Below are 24,412 nucleotides of genomic sequence, written 5' to 3'. Positions count from 1 at the left end.
CTAAGGACCGTGCTCCGCTTAAGAAAAGGGGTTCCCCCTGGGAGGAAAGGCGCCACGCAGGTGGCCACGACAACGCGGATCGCAGCAAGATTCTGGCCCCAGCCTGGCTGGAGACATCCTGGGACTGAGCAGCACACACCCCTGGACCTAGGCCTAGCACCGCCCATCGATGCTTAGCCACGCCCATACATGGGCCAACCACGCCCACAAACAATATGGCCACGCCCATACACAAGACACAGCTGTGTCTGTCTGGGCCTGGCCACGCCCACAAAAACTAGCCACGCCCATAGCCTGTAATAACCACGCCCACCGGCTAGTGCAAAACTTAGTTCGCAAAAGACATAGCCAACCCACCAGGGGTATGGTCACGCCCACACAAGGCATAGCCGCGCCCACTCAGGGCTTAGCCACGCCCAATTGGTAAACTAACCAAGCCAGCAAAAGCATAGCCGCGCCCAGCAAGTGGGATGATTGGCCACGCCCATGCAAGCCATAGGCACGCCCACTCAGGGGAGTAACCACGCCCACCTTTGCTTCAAGATGATCATACGGATGACCACGCCCACATAGCCGTGGAGCCCCGCCCACCCAGACCCGACGCTGCCCGCTGTGCTGCAGAGCGGCCGCCAGGGGGCGCGGGGTCCCGCGTGCCGGTCCTGGGCGAGGTCCTTGGATGCGTGTTCGAGACCGCGAGCGAGTCCGGGCCGCTGCTTGGCACCGTCCCCTGGCCTCGAGCCGCGCACACGGGGGCGGCGAGTGCCTCGAGGACAGTGTCACCCGTCCCCTGCACGAGCCCGCCTGGACCTGTTGCATGGCCAGCTGAAGCGGGGCACTTGGGGTGCATGGTTTAGGGCAGCGCACAGGCCCCTCCTGCTCGTTCCCAGGCCCAGCAGGGGGAGCCGAGGGAGGGATGTCCCCGAGGGCGGGCCCCAGAGTTAACATTTCTTCGGAAAATATGTGCAGCTGGCCCCCAGCCCAGGCCTGAGTCACCGGGCTTGGCTGTGTTGAGTCAAGGCCTCTCTGCCCAGGGCTCTGGAAACCTTCAGAGGGGATCCCCCCCAAACCTTCAGCCCTGCCCAGGGCTCCCCCTTCCCTGGGGGGGTCGATGGAAAACAACCCCCCACATCAGACACACACAAAGCAGAACTCACAGCCCGGTGCCAACGTGGACAAAAGCCTTGGCTTTATTTGCTGTGTGCTGAAGGCACTTTGGGGTTGCCCAGCCATGGAGAGGGGGTGCTCAGGGGGGCATGGTCCAGCTCCCACTCTCCACAGAGACCTCCCGGGTACCCCCCTCATCATCCGGGAGGTTAGAAAAGGGGTGCAGGTTAAAAGTTCAGGGAGGGGGGCTTTAGCACCAAGTACCCCACCTCCCACAAGTCCCCTATGAGGCAGCCCGGTGACCTTGAGATCTGCTGGGGAAGGCCCCTAAAACATGGACACCCCCTCCCAGGGGAATGGAAGTCAAGGGATCAAGGCATCCCCGAAGTGACCATCCCATCTGGGCGCAGCAAAAATAAAAGAGCGTGAGAAGTGGAGGGGACAGCTCAAGAGGGGTGCAGCTGCCGAAACAGGAGATGGTCCTTTCCCCTCCGACCCCACCCGAAGGGGCCAGGTAGAAGCATGAGAAGCAACGCTGGCTCTGACCTAGGAGGGCTGTTTGCGTGGGGTCCCAACCAGAGTTGGGGCGCACATGAGGTTGCACGCCTGCATGGGACAGCATGGGCCCCACGCGTTCTCCTGGGTGGATACAGAAGGGGTGTATACAGTAGGCGCCTAATAAATACTAAAGCAAGAGCTGTGCCGGGCAGGGTGATGTGATGAGGGGCTGGGGTGGTGATGGTAATGCGCCTGTGTGGAGGGGGGAAACAGAAGCTGAACCCCTTGGGCAAGGCAGAGAGGGAAGACCCTCTCCCCCATACACAGCCCTGCCAGGGTGGGTGCGAGGCGTGCAGCCAGGGATGGGGTGGAAGGCACCCAGACAGCAGCTGTGGCGGCAGCAGAGGGGGGACCCCACGGGCTCACTCAGCCGAGCCCTTCTGCCGTCTCTTGGATGGGGGCACCAGGCGGCGGGGCAGGTGGGCTGGTAGCCCGTGACCCTCAAGCTTGGCTTCGATGAGGTGGCTGGCCAGGGCGAACTCCTCGTCGTCCAGCATGCCATCGCGGTCCACGTCGCTCAGCTTCCAGATCCTGCCCAGCACGGAGTTGGGCAGCTTGGTGCCCACCATCCAGGTCTTGGCCTTGGTGCCACTGAGCTTGCCGTCGGCGGGTGCCAGGTTGTAGAAAATCTCGTCGTACTTCGACTTGTCCTTGGTCACTACCCACTCAGCTTCCTCATCCGAGCCCTCAGGGCCGTCCTCCAGCGCCTCGTCGGGCCCGCGTTCCACGAAGGGGCCCATGTGGGTGCCCTCGAAGGCGCCCCCTTGTACCCCGGCCTCCGGGCTCTCCAGCTCCTCCTGGCGCAAAAGGGGCATCAGCTTGGCGATGTCGCGGGTCAACATCTCGTCCAGGGCCTCCAGGAGCTTTGGCTTCAGGGAGTGGAACTTGGTAAAATCATGGACCATCAGCAGCTCCTGGGGGGAACCGGGAAAGGGGTAACAGGACAAGGTGGGCCTGAGACCGGGAGTCCAGGATGACTGCTGCCCTTGCCCAGGATGCTGGGCAGGAGCGCCTTCTATCCTGAGAGGTACTGGTATATTGTATGACCAAGCCCTTCCACGAACTTCCATAATTTGGGGGGGGGGGCTGTTCAGGGTAGCAGCTGTAGGGCAAGCCTTTGTGTGGGGAGCGCCTGGGTGTGTAAAGTTTTTTCCACAAATGCAGAGGGACACCTCGAACTTGAAGAGAATGAGGTGTGGCAGGAGAAAGGGAGGGGGAGAGAAGGGGAGAACAGAGGTGAAAGGGGACTGGCTTTTTCTAGGCCCCACTTCGATCCCCAGCAGCCCACACAGTCCGCCAAGCATCACCAGTGTACTGAGCACAGAACCAGTGTGGGCCCAAAACAAAAGCCAAAAAAGAAAAAGGGCAGGTGGGTTGGAACTATTGTTCCCACACACACCTCAGAGCTGTGTGTCCTTGGGCCACTGTCCACCCGTCTCTGGGCCTCTGTCTTTGTCCTTCTTTTTTTTTTTTTTTTTTTTTTGGTTTTTGGGCCACACCCATTTGACGCTCAGGGGTTACTCTTGGCTATGTGCTCAGAAATCGCCCCTGGCTTGGGGGGACCATATGGGACGCCGGGGGATCGAACCGCGGTCCTTCCTTGGCTAGCGCTTGCAAGGCAGACACCTTACCTCCAGCGCCACCTACCCGGCCCCTGTCTTTGTCCTTCTAAGAGGAGCTAACAAGACATCACAGCCCCTCATGAGGGAAAAGGGAGTGCCTGTGTGGTGTGAGCAGCTGCTCTCAGACAGGGGGGATCTCCCACCCTCACCCCGAGGCCCCAGACAGCTGGAATGACCTGGCCCCACTGTATTAAGAGACTGAGATCTGGAACCAGAAAGATAGTGCAGTGGGAGGACACTTGTTTTGCACAAGAATGTCCTGGGTTCAATCTCCAGCGCCTTGTACGGTTCCCCCAAGCAGCACCAGCAGAGATTCCTGAGTGCAGAGCCAGGAAGAAGCTCTGAGCATCGCTAGGTGTGGTCCAAAAACAAACAAGAAAAAAATGTTAGGTCAGATTTCACAGAACATAGAACTTGGTTCCTGGGTGGCTCATGTACTGCAGGACACTTTTTTTTTTTATCACAGAAAGTGAAATATGGGTGGGAGGATGGAACTCAGCAACAGAGCATGTGCCCTGCATGTACCAAAGAAAGAAAGGAGAGAATGAGAGGAAGGAAGGAAGGAAGGAAGGAAGGAAGGAAGGAAGGAAGGAAGGAAGGAAGGAAGGAAGGAAGGAAGGAAGGAAGGAAGGAAGGAAGGAAGGAGGGAGGGAGGGAGGGAGGGAGGGAGGGAGGGAAGGAGGGAGGGAGGGAGGGATGGAGGGAGGGAGGGAGGGAGGAGGGAGGGAGGGAAGAAGGAAGGAAGGAAGGAAGGAGGAAGGAAGGAAGGAAGGGAGGGAGGAAGGAAGGGAGGGAGGGAGGGAGGAAGGAAGGAAGGAAGGAAGGAAGGAAGGAAGGAAGGAAGGAAGGAAGGAAGGAAGGAAGGAAGGAAGGAAGGAAGGAGCTATTGAATCAAATGGCTCTAGAACGTGCCATTAAAGAGAAATGCTGCAGCTACATCATTAACTTTCCCTCTCCCTTACCCTGCACCCTTCTTGCTAGGTGCAATGGTTGGAGCTTCCACAGCTATTAAGTGCCAAGAGGGGTTCTTGGACTTGACAATCAGGCATAGAGGGGGAATAAGACAGAAGGGACCTAAACTTAGTCCTGGATAATTTTCTAGGATTTTCCTGATGAGGGAGAAAGAATCAAGCCACTGTAATAGGGGTTTTCCCTGACCTCCCCTATTGGGATCCACCAAACAACACCCCAGCGGGAACCTCTACTTCTCTATGGCTCTCAGAGCTCGTCCGAGCACCAGCCTGTCCCATAGGCCCCCTTGGGTCCCCAACAGTCCCCCACCTGCATCTTCTGGCAGTCGGGGAAGTCCCCGGGGGAGATGTGGTGCTCCAGCTGGATCTTGGCGAAGATGACAGGCAACTTGAGGATCAGCTGCTTCTTCTTGTTCTCCTTCCCAAACACGGACGGCATCTCCTTCTTCAGGTAGCTGATGATGTAGGCATGCACCTGCGGGCAAGCACCCCAAATCACCATCCACTCGTCCCACGCCCACAGCAGCTGATGCGCTGGGCCGGGTAGACCCCAAGACTTGGGGTTTCTTATCTTTTATCCGGGGGTGGGAAAGATTTGGGATCCAACCCAGGGCCTCAGACACCCAGAACAAGCACTGGACCATGGGACCATTCTGGGCCCATTTGTGGACTTTCTTTTCTTGGATGTCTTTGGACATCCAAGTTTGGACCACAGCTGGCAGTGCTCAGGGTTGACTCCCAGCTCAGGGATCGCTCCTGGCCAGGCTCAGAGCACCATATAAAGTGATGAGAATTGAACCTGGGTTGGATACATCCAAGGCAAGAATGTAGTCCTCAAATTATCTCTGGGCCCACTTGGTCTGTTTTCCTCCCTCCCTTCCTCCCTCCTTTCCTTTCCTTCCTTCCTTCCTTCCTTCCTTCCTTCCTTCCTTCCTTCCTTCCTTCCTTCCTTCCTTCCTTCCTTCCTTCCTTCCTTCTTCCCTCCCTCCCTCCCTCCCTTCCTCCTTCCTTCCTTCTTCCCTCCCTCCCTCCCTCCCTCCCTTCCTCCTTCCCTCTCTGCTTTTGTCCCACACCCACTGTAACTTAGAGGCTGTTTCAAGCAGTGTTCCAGGAACCATATCGTACTGGAGCTCACACAGAGCCCAACATGGCAGCCTGCACTTCAGCCCTCGGAACTCTCTCCCTAAGAGCTGCAGGAAGCCTCGTGAGCGCCGTGGCATTAAGACTCCGGAGCCCCCCAATCTAAATGCTTCCAGTCCACACAACAGGGCCACATACCAGTACGGCCTCTCCCTGGCATTCAGGCCTCTGGGAGCCCTGTGGACATTCCTAGAGAGCGTGCTGGGGTGACGCCCTGACTGGAATCTGGGATCAGCCCCCACCGCACCCAACTCAGGAAGTAGCACCCATTGCCCAGCCAAAGCCAGAAACGTGGACCCAGCTTTGATCTCAGTTTTCTGGATACTTTCTCTTTCCTACTCTTTCTCTGTCTCTCTGTCTCTCTCTGTCTCTGTCTCTCTTCACCCCAAGGTCTCCTGGCTCCCCTCCTGGCCTCCTGTCCAACTCCACACCCCACAGCTGAAATTATTGGCATCAGGAGAGGTCAGGAGTGCAGTTTAGGACCAAATACCAGGTCATAATCTCAATTTGCCTTTTTTTTTTTTTTTTTTGCTTTTTGGGCCACACCCGGAGATACTCAGGGAATCCTCCTGGCTCTGCACTCAGGAATCTCTCCTGGCAGTGCTCGGGGGACCCTATGAAATGCTGGGATGGCTACATGCCAAGGCAAACGCTATTGCTCCACTACCCCACCCACCCCGATTTGCTTTTTATCCAAGTTCCACATTTCCACCCAGCTCCTTTCTGGGACTGTGACCCCGGGAACTCTGGGCCCTCTCCCAGGTTCACACAGTCAAAGCTGGTTCACAGAGATTGTGGGTTCACAGAGATTGTGCCCAGGCGCTGTTTGTTTGTTTGTCTGACTCACTTCCCACCCACACACTGGTGGAGACCAGGAAAGGCAACAGGACGTGGGACGCAGACTGTCACATCTGCCCGCCCGAGCAGGTGTGAGGACCCAGGGGTCACAGGCATTAAAGAAAGGAGCAAGAATGGATAGTTCTTTTTTGCTTTTTGTTTTCTTGGGCCAAACCCAGCGGCGCTCAGGGGTTACTCCTGGCTCTGTGCTCAGAAATCGCTCCTGGCAGGCTTGGGGGACTAGATGGGATGCCAGGGATTGAACCCAGGTCCTTCCCAGGTCAGTCTTGTACAAGCCCAATAGCTGTGCTATATCACTCTGGCCCCAAGAATGGATAATTTCTTTTTTTTTTTTTTTCCTCTTTTTGCTTTTTGGGCCACATCCAGTGACACTCAGGGGTTACTCCTGGCTATGTGCTCAGAAATCGCTCCTGGCTTGAGGAACCATATGGAACACCGGGGGATCGAACTGCAATACGGTCTAGGTTAGCGCGTGCAAGGCAGACGCCCTACCGCTTGAGCCACTGCTCTCTCTGGCCCCCAAGAATGGATAATTCTTGCCTGTCCTCCTAGTTTTTGTTTTGTTTTGGGTGAATGGGGTGGTTTGGGAACTATTTTATTTTATTTTATTTTATTTTTGCTTCTGGCCACATCTGGGCAGTGCTGGGGCTTACTCCTGACTCAGTGCTCAGAACTCATTCCGGGCTCTGCTCAGAGGACAATATGAGATGCTGGGTCAAACCCAGGTCAGCCACTTGCAAGGCAAATACTATCGCTCAGACCCCTGAGGATACCTTGGACCATGAGGATTGTGCTTGTCTTGCAAACAGCTGACAGACCCGGATTGGATCCTGGCATCCCATAGGGCCCCCCGAAACACTGCCAGAAGTGATTCCTAAGGGCAGAGCCAGGAGTCAGCCCTGAGCACCACTGGGTATGCCTCCTCCCACCCCCCCAAAATGAAAGCATCTGTGGGAAAAAAACTGCAGAAAGTCTTCGAAGGTGCTGCCTCTAGAGAAAGAATGTGAAGTTGACTGTCAGGGTCAGCGCAGGGAGGGAGCAAGTCTGATTATTTAGCTCAAAATAGGCTAAAACGGGTTGCACTAAAAAAAATCTCTAAAAAGCTTTTTGAGGGAATCAGGAGATCGGAATGCTGCTTTTTTTTTTTTTTTTTTTTGGGGGGTGACCTCTGCAGGTTCTGAATCTTCCCCTCCTTTCCTCCCTCACACTCTGGCTTCAGCCTGGTCCAGCTTCAGGCTTTTGCACTGGTCACCCATTCCCCACAGCCAGGTCTCCCCTTAGAGGTTGCCTCCTCTTGAAAGCCCTCCCTGATGTTCCCAAGAGCACATTACAAATGTCTTTTGACTTGGGGCTGGAGTGGTGCACAGTGGTAGGGCATTGGCCTTGCACACTGCTAACCCGGGTCGAATCCAGGTTCGATCCCCGGCAGGAGCTATTAGCGAAGAGTAATCTCTGCGTGCAGCTGAATGTGGCCCAACCCCCCCAAATTAATTAAAAATAAAAATAAGTGATTTTTGCACTGTAGGACTGAAACTCAATCATGCACACGTTGGCTACCACATATCTTACAGTGATTCAATTAAAAAGAAGGAAAAATGTGATTCTGGGGCCCTAGATAGTAGAGGGGTTAAATCACTTGTCTTGCGTGCAGGTGACCCCACTTTCATCCCTGAGCACCCTCGGAAGCGACCGCATCACAGAGCCAGGAGTGTCCCCACAAAAACAAACTCCTCGGAGGGGTTAAACAAAGGCCAACCCAAGTTCAATTTCTCTTTTTTCCCCCAGTTCAATTTCAGCACCACGTGGGTCACCCCAAATAGTTGGGTGAACACCCCTGAGGTGACTCCAGCACCAAGAAGCTGAGATGATGCTGAGAATCTGGTGATACGGTGGGCTGCCAGGGATCGAACCCGCGTCGCCTGGTGCAAGGCAAAAACCCTCCCTACTGCCTAGTTCTGGCCTAGTTTTTGAGGCACCAGCAGGAGGCGGAGGCGTGGCCTGCTGCCCAGAGCCCAATCAGATAGTGGGATGTGGCCTCGCGTGGGAGGGTCCCAAAGAACGGGCCAATGGGGTGCAAGGGGCAGGGCCAGCGGCTCTGCCAGGACTGAGGTCCTGGGCCTAATGGCTTTTTCAGAGAGGAAGCCTGCACTGGGCAGGAAGAGATAACGGGGCGCGGTGCCCGGACCCCGGGGCCTGGCGGGGTCTGTCCGGGTCTGTCGGCCCTTCCGGAGCCACCTCCTGCCTGTGGGGCCCAGGTGTCTGCGCACCCCTGCCAGACCCAGTCAGGGCACCGCTTCAGACAGGGAGACAGAGAGAGAGAGAGAAAGGGAGACAAAGAGGCAGAAACAGACAGAGAAGCACAGAGACATGGAGACAGAGAGAAGCACAGAGACATGGAGACAGAGAGACTGAGACAAAGAGACAGAGGAGACAGGCAGAAAGGGAGAGAGATAGAGAGACAGAGAAGGAAGTAGAGAGCAGAGACAAAAAGAGATAGAAGCACAGAGACATGGAGACACAGAGACAGAGACAAAGAGAGAGACAAGGAGACAGAAAAAGGCACAGAGACAAAGAGAGACAGAGAGGTAGACAAAAACACAGACATGGAGACAAAAACAGAGATGAAGAGGGAGACAGGCAGAAAGGGAGACAAAGAAACAGAGAGGAGGACAGAGCGAGACAGAGAGAGGCACAGAGACACAGACAGGGAGATAAAAAGAGACAGAGAGGGAGACAGACAGAGATAGGAAAGAGATAAAGAGGGAAAAAGACTGGAGAGAGAGAGGGAGAGAAAGAAGGAGGAAAAGATGGGAGAGAGGAAAGGAAAGAGGAAGAGATATTTGGAGAGAAATAAAGAATTAAGAAATATAAAGAGGGAGGACAAGGGAGAGGGGTAGAGAGACGGAGGGAAAGAGAAAGGGAGACAGAGAGAGAAAGGAACAGAATAAGCAGGAGAGAGCGAGAGGTAGCGAGTAGAGAGAGTTAGAGAGAGGGAGATACAGGAAAAGTGAAGACAGGGAGGGAAAAGAAAGGGGGAAGAAGAAGAGAAGGGGAGAGAGGAGAGGGAGAGAGGAGAGAGGAGAGAGAGAGAGAGACAGAGAGAGAGAGAGAGAGAGAGAGAGAGAGAGAGAGAGAGAGAGAGAGAGAGAGAGAGAGAGAGAGAGAGAGAGAACAGGCCTGGAGGAGAGGTTGGTTTGTTCCCAGGCCCGAATGGGGGCCCCTCCCTCCCAGGGAGGATTCCTGGGGTGGGGGGCGCTGACTCACCCCCTCCGCCTGCTCCTTAACCAGCACCTCAGTGCCTCCTGGCTGGGCCCGCTTCCTGCCCTGGCCCCAGCTTGGCAGCCTGCCCACCAATGTTCCACTGGGCCTCTGGAGTCCTCTTCAACCAGTGCTCCCCACCCTCTCTCCAGGGCCGCTTCCTGACCGGCCGCACCCGCCCACGCTTCGGCCTCACCCCACCCTGAATAGGGGCCCTGAGAGACAGGGAAATTCTGGCCTTGCACACAGCCCACCCCAATTCCACCCAAGATTCTCCCAGCTCTGAGCACAGAACCAGGAGTCAGCCTTAGCACTGCTTGCTGTGGCCCAAACACCCAAATCAAGTCCTTGCATCTGCCCCCCACGAGCGTGAATCCCCCTGCCTCCTATAGCTTCTAGATGGTTCCTGACCAACAGGCCTGAGGCCTCAGGGACTCCTGACTCCCATCCACTTCCAGCCTCTACTTCTGTCACCTGCATGGCCCCTACACCGTGTCTCCCAAAACGGGCATTACTGGGGGGGCCTGAGAGATGGGACAACAGGGAAGGTGCTTGCTTTGGTTGGATTCCTGGCACCCCATGGGATCCCTTCAGCCCCACCAGGAGTGATTCCTGAGCACAGAGCTGGGAGTAACCTCTGAATATCCCTGGTGTGACTCCCAAGACACAGTAACAATAGTAATGCTAATAATGCTAATAATAATAATAAATAATAATAATAATAATAAACACAAACCAAAGAAGGCAACAGTTCCCTTGGGGGCACCACAAGAATCTAAGGGTACAGTAGAAATTTGGGGTGAAAGGGCATTCTTTTTGACTTTTCTTTTTATTTCTGGTTTTTGGGCCACACCTGGCGGCACTCCGGGGTTCCTCCTGACTCTGCTCTCAGAAATCGCTCCTGTCAGGCTCTGAGAACCATATGGGATGCCTGGGATTGAACCTGGGTCCTTCCCAGGTTAGCAGCGTGCAAGGTTATTGCCCTACCGCTGTGCTATCTCTCTGGCTCCTGGCAATTCTCTTTTTTAAAAAGAAGTAAATTTCTGGGATCTCTAGATGACTTTTTCCCCTAAAACAGGAGCAAAGCTAAATTGTGGGGTCCTTGGGCGTGAGCTAACACCTCCTTTTGCCATCGAACCAAAGTGCCTATGCTAGGGGCTCATGTTCTGAAGAAATCCCTGGTGGTGCTCGAGGGACCCTGTGGAGTGCTGGGGACCCAACCCAGATCAGCCAGTGCAGGCTCCGACCCCCTTTTTTCTGGTTGGGGCTGGAGTCCAGGGGAATCTGGGTGCATGGCAGGGGTCTGAGTGTGGGCAGGAGGAGGTGAAGGCAGAGAAAAAGGCAGGACCACAGGTTTTGGTTTCAGTGTTTGGGTAGCACCGGTGGTGTTCAGGGCTGCCTCCCGGCTCTGCACTCAGGGATTCCTCCTGGAGGGGTGTGGGAATCAGATGGGGTGCTGGGGATCAAAACCTGTGTCAGCCGCCTGCAAGGCAAACGCCCAACCCACTGGCTGGGCTATTGCTCCAGCCTCAAATAAACCACAGATTCCCTTTGATTATTTCTGGGTTTGGTTTGGTTTGGGGGCCATACTCGACAGTGCTCAGGATTGACTCCTGGCACTGTTTTTTCACTGGCCCGCCCTCGCTCCCTTCCTTCCTTCCTTTTGGTTTTTGGGTCACACCTGGCAGCACTCAAGGGTTACTCCTGGCTCTATCTCCTGGCTCTATGCTCAGAAATCGCTCCTGTCAGGCTCGGGGAACCATATGGAATGCCAGGATTCGAACCACCGTCCTTCTGCAAGCAAGGCAAACGCCCTACCTCCATGGTATCTCTCCAGCCCCATCTTCCTTTCTTCCATCCTTCCTTTCCTTCCTTTCTTCCTTTTCCTTCCTTCCTTCCTTTTCCTTCCTTCCTTTCTTCTTTCCTCCTCTCTTCTCTGTCTCTGCGTCTCTCTCTCTCTGTCTCTGCGTCTCTCTCTCTCTCTGTCTCTGCGTCTCTCTCTCTCTCTGTCTCTGCGTCTCTCTCTCTCTCTCTCTCTCTCTCTCTCTCTCTCTCTCTCTCTCTCTCTCTCTCTCTCTCTCTCTCTCTCTCTCTCTCTCTCTCTCTCTCTCTCTCTCTCTCTCTCTCTCTCTCTCTCTCTCTCTCTCTCTCTCTCTCTCTCTCTCTCTCTCTCTCTCTCTCTCTCTCTCTCTTCCTTCACTTCCAGACAGTGCTCAGGGCTCATTCCACTCTCTGTGGAATTCTACCACCACCACCACCCCCAGAAAGGATCAGCCACCCTGCTTCAATCCCTGAATCCCGGATCAGAAGGGCAGATGGCTCCAGGGGCAGGAAGGACTCTGGAGGCCCCTTCCTCCCGGCCGCCCTCCAGTCCGTCCCGCACTACTCACCCGCACCAGCCGGGCACGCTTGACCAGGTCGTTGAGCTTGCGGAGGGCCGCGTGGCGGGGCAGCCCCTGGATATCCCGGAACAGGTCCTGCTCCTCCAGCTCGAAGAGGGCCCGGTTGTCGGGCACGAGCAGCGGCTGCGACCAGAAGGAGCCGATGTAGACCCGCAGCACCTCGGGGGTGCCCACCACCTTGCCCAGCGCCCACATGAGCGCCCCGTACACGCGCATCAGCTGCTGCGTCTCCACCATGTCCGCCTTGTTCAGCACCACCCGGATCTTGTCCTCGTGGCCCCGCAGGGCGCCGATGGCCTCCGAGAACTCGTCGGAGATCTCCAGCTTGTGCGCGTCGAACAGGAGGATGATGAGGTCCACCCGCTCGGCGAACCAGCGCAGGACGGCCGGGAAGTCATAGCCTGGGGGGGACAGTCGGGGAGGTGGGGGTCACCGGGGCAGAGGTCGCCAAGGCTCGCCCTCCACCCAAGCACACCCCACTTTCTGCCCAGCAGGGCCGGGTAGTACGGCTGTCCAGGCTCTGCACTGCTCAAGTCAGTCCATCAGAGGCCGGAGCATACATAGCACAGTGGTGAGGGCGTTGGCCTTGCACCCTTGCATGTGGCTGACCCGGGTTCGATCCCACCCACCCCCCAACTACCCTTAGGGTTCCCTGAGCACCACCTGGAGTAGTTCCTGAGCACAGAGCTGGGAGTAAGCCTGAGCACAGAGCTGGGAGTAAGCCCTGAGCATCTCCAGACTTTATTCTCCCCCAAATACCAAAAACACAAGCGAACAAGACTTTGCATCAGGTCTATTTTTTTTGGGGGGGGGGCACACCCAGTGTTGCTCAGGGGTTACTCCAGACTATGTGCTCAGAAATCGTTCCTGGCATGGAGGACCATATAGGATGCCAGGATTCGAACCACCACCTGTCCTGGATTGGCTGCATGCAAGGCAAATGCCCTGCAGCTGTTCTATGACTCCAGCTCCTGCATCAGGTCTATTGAGGCCAAAGTTGAGTCCCCCCCAACCAGGCATTCCACCCCCTCTGCTGCCCTCTACCCTCCTCCTCTCACCCACTCACTCCTGCCTCCTTCCATGCACCCCCCACTCTGCTTGGCTCACCTTCCTCTGTCCACTCACAGGGGTGATTATTTGGGGACGCAGAGAGAAAGGGCTGAGACACTCCCCCAGCTATGTGCTCAAGTGTCCCTCAGCTTGGTCCAGAGTCTGTGTATTTTGGGGGCTCGGTTTGTTTTCTGGAGGTGCTCAAAGTTGACTGCTGGCTCTGCTCAGGATCACTCCTGGCTTTGTACTCTCAGCTCAGGGCTAAATCCTGGTTTTGTGCCGAGTGATGACTCCTGGCTCTGTGCTCGGGGATGCCTCCTAGCAGTGTTTGGGGGATCCTATAGGGCCGCGATGGCGAATCTATGGCACACATGCCAGCAGTGACACGTGGGAAGGTCCGCAATTAATAAATTTATAAAATTGATAGAGTTTTTAGATACTAAAATCTTGTTATTAAGGTTTAATTGGCATGCTGGCACTTGGAGGAAATTCTTTGGTTTTGTGCGGCAGTTTCGGCACTCGGGCCCCAAAAGGTTCGCCATCACTGCTAGAGGGGATGTTGGCTGGGTATGGCGCCTGAGTCAGCTGTGTACAAAGCTTTTATGTCTCTCCAGCTTTCATCTTGTCAGCAAGTAGATAACCCCTCCGACCTCTGCTTCCTCTCTGGTCCAGTGGACAAGGTGGGAGGGACCATCTCCCAGCCCGGGTCAGGGTAAAGAGAACATCAATGAACAGTGCTGAGGATGTGAACCTGCCCTCAGGGTGGGGGGGCTCATCCGGGGAACACACCCCAGAGCCCCATGTTACGGACACCGAGTGTCTCTCTAAGTCCAGCGTGTCCTTTCCGGGCCGAGTTCACTAGGGACAAGGATGCACCTCAGAGCAATCAGTGGCCACTGGGAGAACCTAGGGAGTCAAGGAGGTCTTCCTGGAGGAGGTCCACAGCCACCTGACCTCCATTCATAACCCAGGACTTACTTGCAGGTTTCAAAGAAATTCCAAAGAGTTTTTTTCTGGCCCGTTTCTTTTTCTTTTTTTTTCTTTTTTTTGTTTTTGTTTTTGTTTTTTGGTTTTTTTGGTTTTTTTGGGTCACACTCGGTGGTGCTCAGGGGTTACTCCTGGCTGTCTGCTCAGAAATAGCTCCTGGCAGGCACAGGGGACCATATGGGACACTGGGATTAGAACCAACCACCTTTGGTCCTGAATTGGCTGCTTGCAAGGCAAACGCCGCTGTGCTATCTCTCCGGGCCCCCGTTTCTTTTTCTATTCTTCTTTCTCCTTTCTTTCTTCTTCCTTCCTTCTTTCCTTTCTTACTCTTCCTTCCTACCTTTCTTTCTTTGTTTTTTTTTGGGGGGGGTCACACCCAACAGTGCTCAGGAGCTACTCCTGGCTCTATGCTCAGATATCGCTCCTGGCAGGCTCGGGGACCATATAGGGTGCCAGGATTTGAACCACTGTCCTTCTGCATGCAAGGCAAATGCCTTACCTCCATGCTATCTTTCCGGCCCCCTCTTTCTTTCTTTCTTTTTCTTTTTTTCTTTTTTTGGTTTTTGGACCACACCCGGCGGTGCTCAGGGGTTACTCCTGGCTGTCTGCTCAGAAATAGCTCCTGGCAGGCACGGGGGACCATATGGGACACCAGGATTTGAACCAACCACCTTAGGTCCTGGATCGGCTGCTTGCAAGGCAAACACCGCTGTGCTATCTCTCCGGGCCCCTCTCTCTCTCTCTCTCTCTCTCTCTCTCTCTCTCTCTCTCTCTCTCTCTCTCTCTCTCTCTCTCTCTCTTTCTTCTTTCTTTCTTTCTTTCTTTCTTTCTCTCTTTCTCTTTCTTTCTTTCTTTATTTCTCTCTTTCTTTCTCTCTTTCTTTCTTTCTTTCTTTCTTTCTCTTTCTCTCTTTCTCTTTCTTTCTTTCTTTATTTTTCTTTCTTTCTTTCTTTCTTTCTTTCTTTCTTTCTTTCTTTCTTTCTTTCTTTCTTTTTTTCTTTCTCTTTCCTTTCATTCTTTTCTTCCTTTCTCTCTCTATTTTCCTTCCTTCATTTTCAAGCCACACCTGACAGTGCTCAGGGCTTACTCCTGTCTCTGTGCTCAGGAATCACTCCTGGCAGGAATCAGCTCACCCTATGGGGTGCCCAGGATCGAACCCAAGCCAGCCAAGAACCAGGCAAGTACCTCACTCGCTGTGCAATCTCCCCAGCCCGCCCAGCCTGTGCCTGCCAAGGAGGAAGCAAGTTCCACTGTCTCTGGAGACAGGACTGGGCGGAGTGTGGGCACTGGGGGGTGGGGGCAGAAGGGCCCAGTTACCAGGGCCAGCAACGGGGTGCCCCCCCCTACACAAACACACAGTGCTGGAATTTGGAAAGAGTGTCTCACGGGGGGCGGGGAGGGTGGCTGAGTCAGTGTGGGGACCCAGAGACGTGGCAGTGGAGCCGGGCCTGCCCCCAACACTCCTGGGCACCCCCACCATGCTGACTGTCCAAACCTTGAGCCCCCCAGGAAGAGGCCGTTCCCATGGGGGACACAGAGGCCCTGGGAGAGGACAGCATTTCGGGGTTCCCATTCCTCGCTCTGGGGCCCCAGGGCCCTCACACCCAGGCAACCACACACTCAACAAACACTCACAAATCTGCACCCTGGGGCCTTGGAACTGGAAAAAGGGGGTCACGGTCACTAAGCAAAAGAGGTAGGTGCAAGGCACTGCATTCTGGTACAGCCATGCTGTGAACCCAGCAGGAATGGGGTAGAGGTACCCCCAGGCAGCTGCACCCCGAGTTTGGGACGACTGCGCAGTCCTGGGCCAGAGCCAGGATGCAACAGGCAGACACACACAGGCAGGAGGTCTCGGGTTCGATCCCCGGCATCACCTGGATTCTAGCAAGGCCTTAAGGTAACCACCAAAATATAAGTGCAAATGCTCCCACATATATGCACATTTACACATATGCATAGACTCATACGCAGTGACTCCCACATCCCACGGCCCCCCAAAGTATCATAAAATCCCATGTGGACACAGCCCGCCCCCCCCCTCAGCTCTCTTGGTCCAGCCTCTCAGGTCTTCCTCCTTGGGGTCCTCCCCACCGTTTCTCGCAGATCAGCAGCTTCTGCCTTTTCTGGGGTGTCTGGGGTCTGGTACAGTCGTTGCTCCCCATGCCAGCTCACGGCAGCCTCACGCCCTCACGCCCTGGCCCGGCCCAGCCTCCCTCCCCTCTGGCCCAGCTGCACCCTCCTTTGCCCCAGTTCCCGCTCCGGGCCCATGGGAGTGCGGTGTAGGGGGGCCGGGTCCCCGCAGGCCCCGTTGGAATCCTGCCCTCACCCCCCCCACCCCCGCACAGCTGTTTATAAATTCCAGCCACTCTTGGCTCTGCCCAGGACCCCTCCAGCCTCTCCTGTGCCCCATCTGCCGCCCAGACCCAGCCCGAGCCAGGAGCCCTGGGCCACCCCAGGCTCTCTCCACCCGCGCCCCCAGGCACCCCCAGTCCTGCCCTGCCCCTTTCAGGCCTGTCTCTCCCCCTGAAGCCTCCAGGCCCGCCCAGACATGCTGCCTTCTGCTGGCCTGCCCACACGTGTCCCGCCCCCACCCTGGGGTGCGCCCACACAAAACCTTCCAGCCTTCCCCTCCTCTGGTCCCCAGCCTGCTCAGGGCCCTCAAGCACGCTGCCTCTGCAGCCGCCTGGTCCTCCTCCCTTAAATTAGGAGGTTCAGACTGCAGTCTCCTCCCTCAGATCCAGGGGTCCAAGGCCCCAGCCCTTCTTCCCTCAGACTAAAAGTTTAGTCCCCACTCTGATTGGGAATCTGGGCTTCCTCCCTCTGACTGGTGCGTGGGCCCTCTGTCTTTTGGCTGGGAGTCTGAGCCCTCCTCCCTCTGGCTGGACTCTGGGTCCCCCACCTTCTGACTAGGTCCTAGGCCTCCTCCCTCAGATTGGCCTCCGGGCCTCACCTCGGCTCACTCTCTGCTTGGCGCCCGACAAGATTCCAGGAGTGTCTATGATGCTAATGCTCTCCAGGACCTGGTTGGGAAGCTGAGCGCACATGAACCTGCAGGAAGGGTGGGCAAGTGGGTCAGTAGGGCCGAGGGGAGTGGGCTGGAGAGCCCCAGGGGCAGGCACATAGAGGGGCGGGGTCAGGGCCAGGGCCAGGGGTGCAGAAGGGTGGCCAGGGGCTGGCCAGGGGCTGCGTTGGGTGTGGACTGGGGCGTGGGCAGGGGGGGGGGACACAGGGGCGGGGTGGGCGTGGCCAGAGGAGGACAGGGGCCTGGGCAGGGGCTCGGCCAGACCTGAAAAGGGGCGGGGATAGGGGCGGGGATACGGTTATGACATGGGCGTGGCCAGATACAGAAGGGGCGCTGGAAGGCAGGAACAGAGGATGGGGCGTGGCTAGGGCGTAAGCAGGGGCGGGGCCAGATTGAAAGGGGAGTGGACAAAGGATGCCACAGGCATGGACAGGGTGTGGACAGGGTATGGATGGGTAGGTTTAGGGCATGGACAGGGTTGGATCAGACATGAAAGGGGCGTGGACAGAGGCAGGGACAAGAGTGTGGATGGGGGTGTGGAAATGAGCAGGACCTGGGCGGGGCCAGATATGGAAGGGACGTGGTCAGGTGTGAAAGAGGCGCGGCCAGAGGCTGCCGGAGGGGTGGGCCAGGGTGTGAGTGGGTGGGCACAGGGCGTGGCCAGGGCCAGGTATGGGCGTGGTCAGTGTCTGGTGGGGGCGTGGCCAGGGATGGGCCTGGACAGGGCCTGGACAGAGGATGGCAGAGTCGTGGACAGGGTAGGCCAGGGTGGGCCAGGGTGTGGATGGGCGGGCCCAAGGCATGGCCAGGGCCAGGTAGGAATGTGGCCAGGGATGGTGAGGGTGTGGCCAGGGCGGGGTCAGGTGTGATAGGGGCATGGACACCGCCTGGACAGACGATGGCAGAGACGTGGACAGGGTAGGCCAGGGTGGGCCTAGGCGTGGTGGGCGGTCCCAGGGCGTGGCCAGTGCTTGATGGGATGGCCAGTGTCTGGTAGGGCGTGGCCAGGGCAGAGTCTGATGTGAAAGGGGCCTGGACAGAGCGTGGACAGAGGATGGCAGAGGCGTGGACAGGGCAGACCAGGGTGGACCAGGGCGTGGGTGGGCAGACCCAGGGCGTGGCCAGGGCCAGGTGGGAGCGTGGACGGGCCACTCACCTGTTGAGGAAGGTGTTCCCGAAGGGGTTGAGCTTGCGGAAGGGCTTGTCGGGGTCCACCACCAGGGCATTGCCTGGCACGATGCCCTCGGCCTCCCCGTGCATGACGGCCACAAAGCAGTCGGTGGTGGGCTCGGGCCCCACGCGGGAGCCGGGCACCTCCTGCTCCAGCAGGTATTGGATGAAGCTGGTCTTGCCCGTGCTGTACTGGCCAGCCACCAGCACCATGGGCTTGCCATCAAAGTCGGCGTCCTCCAGCGCCGGCGAGTGGAAGGCCCCGAAGCGGTAGTGCTCCTCCAGGGGCAGCAGCTTGGCGCGGTACAGCTCCTTGAGGGCCGAGGTCACCGTGCGGATGGCCTCGGGCTGCTGGCCCCGGCCCCCCGCCCGCTTCATCCAGCTGAACATGCTGCCGGCCGGCTGGCCGCTGAGCGGGACGCGCAGGAGGAGAGGGGGTCGACGGACGGAGGGCTGCCTGGGGGAAGAGGACAGAATGAGGGTTGAGGGGTTGAGGGGCTGGACCGCCTGCTGGCAGAGATCAGGGTAGGAAGGGAAGGATGCTGACGGAGGACTGCCTGGAAGAAGAGGACAGAATGCGGTTGAGGGGCTGGACCGCCTGCTGGCAGAGATCAGGGTCTGTAGAAAGGGAAGGACGTTGATGAAGGACTACCTGGAAGAACAGGCAGTAAAGGAACAGACAGTGAAGGGTGGGGAATGCCGGAATAGAGGTCCATGGGGAAAACCAACTTTCTGGAAGGCCGGAGGAGGAAAACGTGGGGGAGACCGAGGTTGAGGTGCGGAGGGGGGCAGGAAGGAAACTTAGAGCCCAGAACTGTTCATCCCTGAAGTGGCCTTTTCCTCTCTCTCCCTCTGACTCCCTTCATTACACTAAGGCTCACCAGACCCCACCAGGCTTCGTTCTGGGAGACGCTGGGCACGGGCAGGGCCGTGGGCAGTGCCAGGCTTGAGGACACCACCACCTCCTCTCGGGGTCCACCACACCTCAAGTGGGGTGTCCGAGACAGGAGTTCTTGCAGAGGGGCTGGGCAGGACAACAGGTATCACAGCTTGGAGGGAGCCTGCCTTGCACAAGACCGACCCAGATTCGATCTCCAGATCCCGGCATCCCGGTTGGTCCCCTAAGTCCCTCCAGGTGTGATTCCTGAGTGCAGAGCCAGGAGTAACCCCTGAGCAAAGCTGAATGTGCTCCAAACACAGAAGAAGAAATAAAAGAGGTTGCTCAGAATCTGGGCACTGAGAGGGGTCTGGACCAGGATAGGGGGAAGAGAGGAGGAGAAGGAGAGGGAAGAAGGGGAAGAGGAGGAGAGGAGAGGAGGGGAGGAGAGGAAGAAAGGAGAGGAGAACACTGGGCGAGCAGCAGGACGGGGCTGATCCAGCTCTGTGCTGCAGCCTGTCCCGACTCCCTTGCAAGCTCCAGGCAGTGTGTTTGCCTGCTCCATCAAGCCGGGGCAGGGGGCACAGGAGAGCAGCACTGCCAAGGGGTCTCAGGGCTCTGGGTCCAGAACCCCTGGGAGCCTAAGTCCCCCCGCGGGTGTGTCCCAGGGGGCAGGGAGAGGAATGTGGTGAGCAGAGCTGGGGCCACTCGGTCCCCTTTCCCCCACGCCCCATAGGGTCTGTGCTGCTGCCCCTGGACCGAGGTCGACCTGGCATTCCGGCAGCCCTGTCCTAAGGGGTGCTGGTGTGTCCCGGCTCCCAAACCAGCAGGAGATAGATCAGCATGGGGCCTCCGAGCTCCAGTCCCCACTCAGAAAATTGAATCGGGCTGTGAGTGCGGGTGCAGAAAGGATTCTAGCTTATCCAGGGCAGAGAAAGATGAGCAGGGACAGCTGGAGAACTTGGGGAACGGGCTTGTCTCTGGGACACAGCAAGCACCCCAAACCTCACCAAAGACTGGACTGTTGGGTGTGAACCAATAAAAGTACGAATTCACTCTGTTTAAAGTTATTATCTTTTACAGTCATAGTAACCTGGGGTCCCCCCACCCCACCCTGAAGAGACAGCACAGCAGGGAAGGCTTTTGCCTTGCAGGCAGCAGCAGACCAGGCCTGGATTCCCCAGACACCCCCTAGGGTCCCCCCTCTCCAGAGGCCTGCCAGGAGGGAGTCATTCCTGAGCGCAGAGCCAGGAGTGAGCGAGCCCTGAGCGCCAGCCGGGTGTGGCCCCAAAACAAACAAGCAAGAAAATTATTTTTTACATTCAAGATAACCTAAAAAAGTGGGAGTCTGGCATCTGGGACATGGAGGGTGCTGGGATGTTGGGGTTCACGCCCAATGGGGAGAGGTCCTGGCAGGGGGATCCTTAGGGGTGAGGACTCCTAGAGGGCCCAAGGGATCAAGAAGTGCCCTGGAGGGAGACCCCCGGGTGGAGAGAGAATGGGGAGGGGGTGCCTGGGAGAGATTTGGGGGTGAAGGGCCATAGTTCAGGGGTGCAGGGGAGATGGATTGGGGGTCCCGGGGGGACGCTCCAGGCTGAGGGCTCGCGTGGCAGGGGGCGCAGCAGGGACGGAGGGTCCCCCTCTGCCACCTTGGGGTGCCACTCACCGCTGGGCGCGCGCGGCTGGACGGGGTCCGGGGGGTTCCGAGCAGCGGCTGCAGAGCGGGGCGCGTCTGGAGCGGTGTGCGCGGGGCGCGGCTGAGCGCAGGGGAGAAGGGAGGGCAGGGAGGGGAGGGTGGAGGGGAGGGGAAAGTGGGGGGGTGGGGCGATAGCAGGGCCCCCCCACTCTGCCCCGGACCCGAGCCGGACTTTGCCGCCCTCTGGCGGGCAGTGAGAGCAGGAAAGGGGGGAATGCCAGAGGCCTGGATTCAGATTCTTCACTCCAGCTGTGTACGTGGAGGGCCGTGGGTTCGATTCCCGGGACAGCAAAAAAATATACATATAGATAGATATAGATAGATATATAGGTTTTTATTTATAAAAGATTTATTTGGTCAGATAAATTTTTTTTTGTTCTTTATGAATCTTCTTATTCTTTTTTTTTTAATATAATTTTTATTTTGATCATAGTGGCTTACATATTGTTGACAATAATATTTTAGGTACATATTTACATAAAATCAGGGGGGATTCCCATCCCCAAATTGTCCTCCCTACACCCCCAGATAAATTTTTTTTTTTTTTTATAAATGAGGTACTTTTCTCGGTTGCTTTAATTTAATTTGGTTTGGTTTTGGGGATACACCCGGCGGCTCTCAGGGGTTACTCCTGGCTCTGCGCTCAGAAATCGCTCTCCTGGTAGGCTCAGGGGACCATATGGGATGCTGGAAATCGAACCCAGGTGGGCAGTGTGCAAAGCAAACGCCTTACTGCTATGCTATTGCTCCAGCCCCGATATATAGTCAATACAATAAATTCTGCCTCCAGTTTCTCTCTGAGCACTGCCCTTGGTTCCTAGAGGAAAGGGCCCACCTCAAAGACAGCATCCAAGCACCCTCTCCCCACCCCTCCTGGCCCCCAAATCAATAGGGCCTGCATTTGGACATTCTCAGGATGGACCCATACAGAAACAGCATTCTGTGTCTGAGCTGGCTTCTTCCCAATCTGGAACTTTTTGGGGTAATGTTTTGTTTCGTTTTGGGGGAGGCACACCTGGTGATGCTCTGGCTTCCTCCTGGCTCTGCGCTCAGGAATCATTCCTGGCAGTGCTTGGGGGTCCCTATGTGGTGCAAGAGATTGAATTTGGGTCAGCTGCGTTCAAGGCCAGCTCCTTCCCCACTGAGCAATATCTCCAGCTATGACAACATTCCTGTGTCCTGGTTGAGGGGTTCCACTCTAAGCTGGAAGTGGTTTCTAGGAACAGTTTGAACAAATACAGGGAGCAGGGGCTGGAGAGATAGTTTGGGGGGAGGTATCTGAACTCAGAGCCAGGGGTAAGCCCCCAACACTGCAGGTTGGGGCCCCCAAAAGGAAGAAGCAGAAACCATGCCATTGGGGGGGGTTTTGGGATTTTCCAATTTTAACCACAGTTCAGAAAGATGTTTACATGGGAGAAGGCGGGATTATATGTCAGAAGTACTTTAATCTGATGTCAGATTAAAGAAAAAAATAGATTCTGATTTCCTACATTTGGGGGGGGGTCACTCCTAACGGTGGCGCTCAGGGGTTACTCTTGACTCTGTGCTCAGAAGTCGCTCCTGACAGACCTGGGGGACCTTATGGGATGCCAGGAATTGAACCAGAGCCCGTCCGGGGTTGGCACGTGCTAGGCCCCATGAATTCCTACATTTTAAATTAGGTTTAGGGCAATATCTGGGGGTACTCAGAGTTTATTCTGGCTTTCACTTTGGGATCATGCCCACAGAGGCTTGGGGGACAATACAGGGTGACCCAGAGCAAACCGGGTTGGATGTATGCAAGGCAAGCATCCCCATCCCCCACTCCCTGTTGTACTATCACTCAGACCCCTGCAGTCAGATTTTATATACATATATTGAAATAGTTGGGTTCTGATGAGAATTCTTTCCTCTTCCTTTCTTCCTCCACATCTTCCTCCTCCTCCTCCTTCTACTTCTTATCCTCCTCCTCCCCCTCCTTCACCTTCTTCCTTCTCTTTCTTCTCTGTTTTTTTTTTTTTTTTTTTTTTTTTTTGGGCCACACCGGCGGTGCTCAGGGGTTACTCCTGGCTGTCTGCTCAGAAATAGCTCCTGGCAGGCACGGGGGACCATATGGGACACCGGGATTTGAACCAACCACCTTTGGTCCTGGATCGGCTGCTTGCAAGGCAAACACCGCTGTGCTATCTCTCCGGGCCCTCCTTCTCTGTTTTTGGGTCACATTCAGTGATGCTCAGGGGCTACTTCTGGTTCCATGCTCAAAAATCACTCCTGCTTGTGCTCAGGGGGCCATAAGGAGTTCCAGGGATCCAACTCAGGCCAATTAATTATGTGCAAGGCAAGTGTCTTACCTGGTACACTATCATTTAGGCCCTTATTCATGCATTTTATAAAAAAAATTTTGGGCCACACCCAGTGATTCTCAGGGGTTACTCCTGGCTCTTTGCTCAGAAATCACTGCTGGCAGAGCTGGGCCAGGCCATATGGGATGCTGGGGATCAAACCCTGGTTGGCTGCATGCAAGGCACTGTGCTATCCCTCTGGCCCATATTAATGCAATTTTATTTTATGATTCACAGTTAATTATAAACTTCATTGTCTTAGGGGCCAGTGATATATCCTGCATGTATCAGTCTGCGTTTCTTCTCCACTGATGACAAAGAAAATTGTTTTGTTTGGTTTAGGGGCCACATCCCATGGTCCTCAGAACTATTTTCTGGTTCTGTGTTCAGGGATCACTCCTGGCAGGGTTTGGAAAACCATGCAGGATCTCAGGGATCGAACCTGGATCTGTTGTGTGCAAAGCAAGTACCTGCCCCACTGGACTACAGCTCCAACCCCCTTAAACTTTTTTTTTTGGGGGGGGCCACACCCGGCGTTGCTCAGGGGTTACTCCTGGCTATCTGCTCAGAAATAGCTCCTGGCAGGCACGAGGGGGGGGGGAGGGGGGGAAAGGGGGGGGGGGAGGGGGGGAAACGACCATATGGGACACCGGGATTCGAACCAGCCACCTTTGGTCCTGGATCGGCTGCTTGCAAGGCAAACACCGCTGTGCTATCTCTCCGGCCCCCCCCCCCTTAAACTTTTTGAGGCAGCGAATCATTGAGCTTTCATCATATCATGACCCTGTCTGGAGGAGTTCAAGAACCCAGAGAAGCTGCACAAGGTTTCGCATCCCAATTGGGCCAGGGCAGAGGCTTAAGAAACGCTCAAAAAACAAGCTTTGCCTCTGGAGGCTCCGGCTCTAATCCCTGTACTGCCTGGTCCCCTGAGCACTGTGAGGAGTTACCCCAGAGCACACAGCCAGAAGTATCTCTTGTCCAAATAAAATAAAATAAAATAGGGGTTAGAGTGATAGCACAGTGGTAGAGCGTTTGCCTTGCATGCTGCTAACCCAGGATGGACCCAGGTTTGATCCCCAGCATTCCCGATGATTCCCCGAGCCTGTCAGGAGTGATTTCTGAGATGACAGCCAAGAGAAACCCCTGAGCAATGCCAGGTGTGGCCCCAAAACCAAAAATGAAATGAAATTAAATCAAATAAAAAGTTGATTCTGAGGAGCTAAATCTCAAATGTTCCAGCTTTACAAGTTTCCCAGACAAGGTGGTGGTGGCAGCCCCAATATTGCTAGACCCCCCAACATTGGTCAAAGCCAGTGGACCGAGCATTGCCCGGTTGACCTGCGGTCCAGTTTTGGGGGCGAGGGTTACTATTG

At 56.0% G+C, this 24,412-nt stretch overlaps 1 protein-coding gene across 1 annotated transcript; it reads right to left on the bottom strand.

Annotated features, from left to right (window-relative positions):
* Window positions 1-1,169: 1,169 nt before the first annotated feature.
* On the bottom strand, window positions 1,170-18,597 carry EHD2 (EH domain containing 2). The gene is made up of 5 exons (XM_049787265.1): window positions 18,132-18,597; window positions 16,904-17,001; window positions 11,902-12,314; window positions 4,566-4,730; window positions 1,170-2,576 (listed from the first exon to the last, which is right to left on the bottom strand). The coding sequence occupies exons 1-5, from the start codon at window positions 18,533-18,535 to the stop codon at window positions 2,025-2,027; spliced, it is 1,632 nt and encodes a 543-aa protein (XP_049643222.1). The 5' UTR covers window positions 18,536-18,597; the 3' UTR covers window positions 1,170-2,024.
* Window positions 18,598-24,412: the final 5,815 nt, after the last annotated feature.

This window comes from Suncus etruscus, chromosome 14 (genome assembly GCF_024139225.1).
Source record: "Suncus etruscus isolate mSunEtr1 chromosome 14, mSunEtr1.pri.cur, whole genome shotgun sequence".
Lineage (NCBI taxonomy): Eukaryota > Metazoa > Chordata > Mammalia > Eulipotyphla > Soricidae > Suncus > Suncus etruscus.
This window is presented reverse-complemented; position numbering and strand designations above follow the sequence as displayed.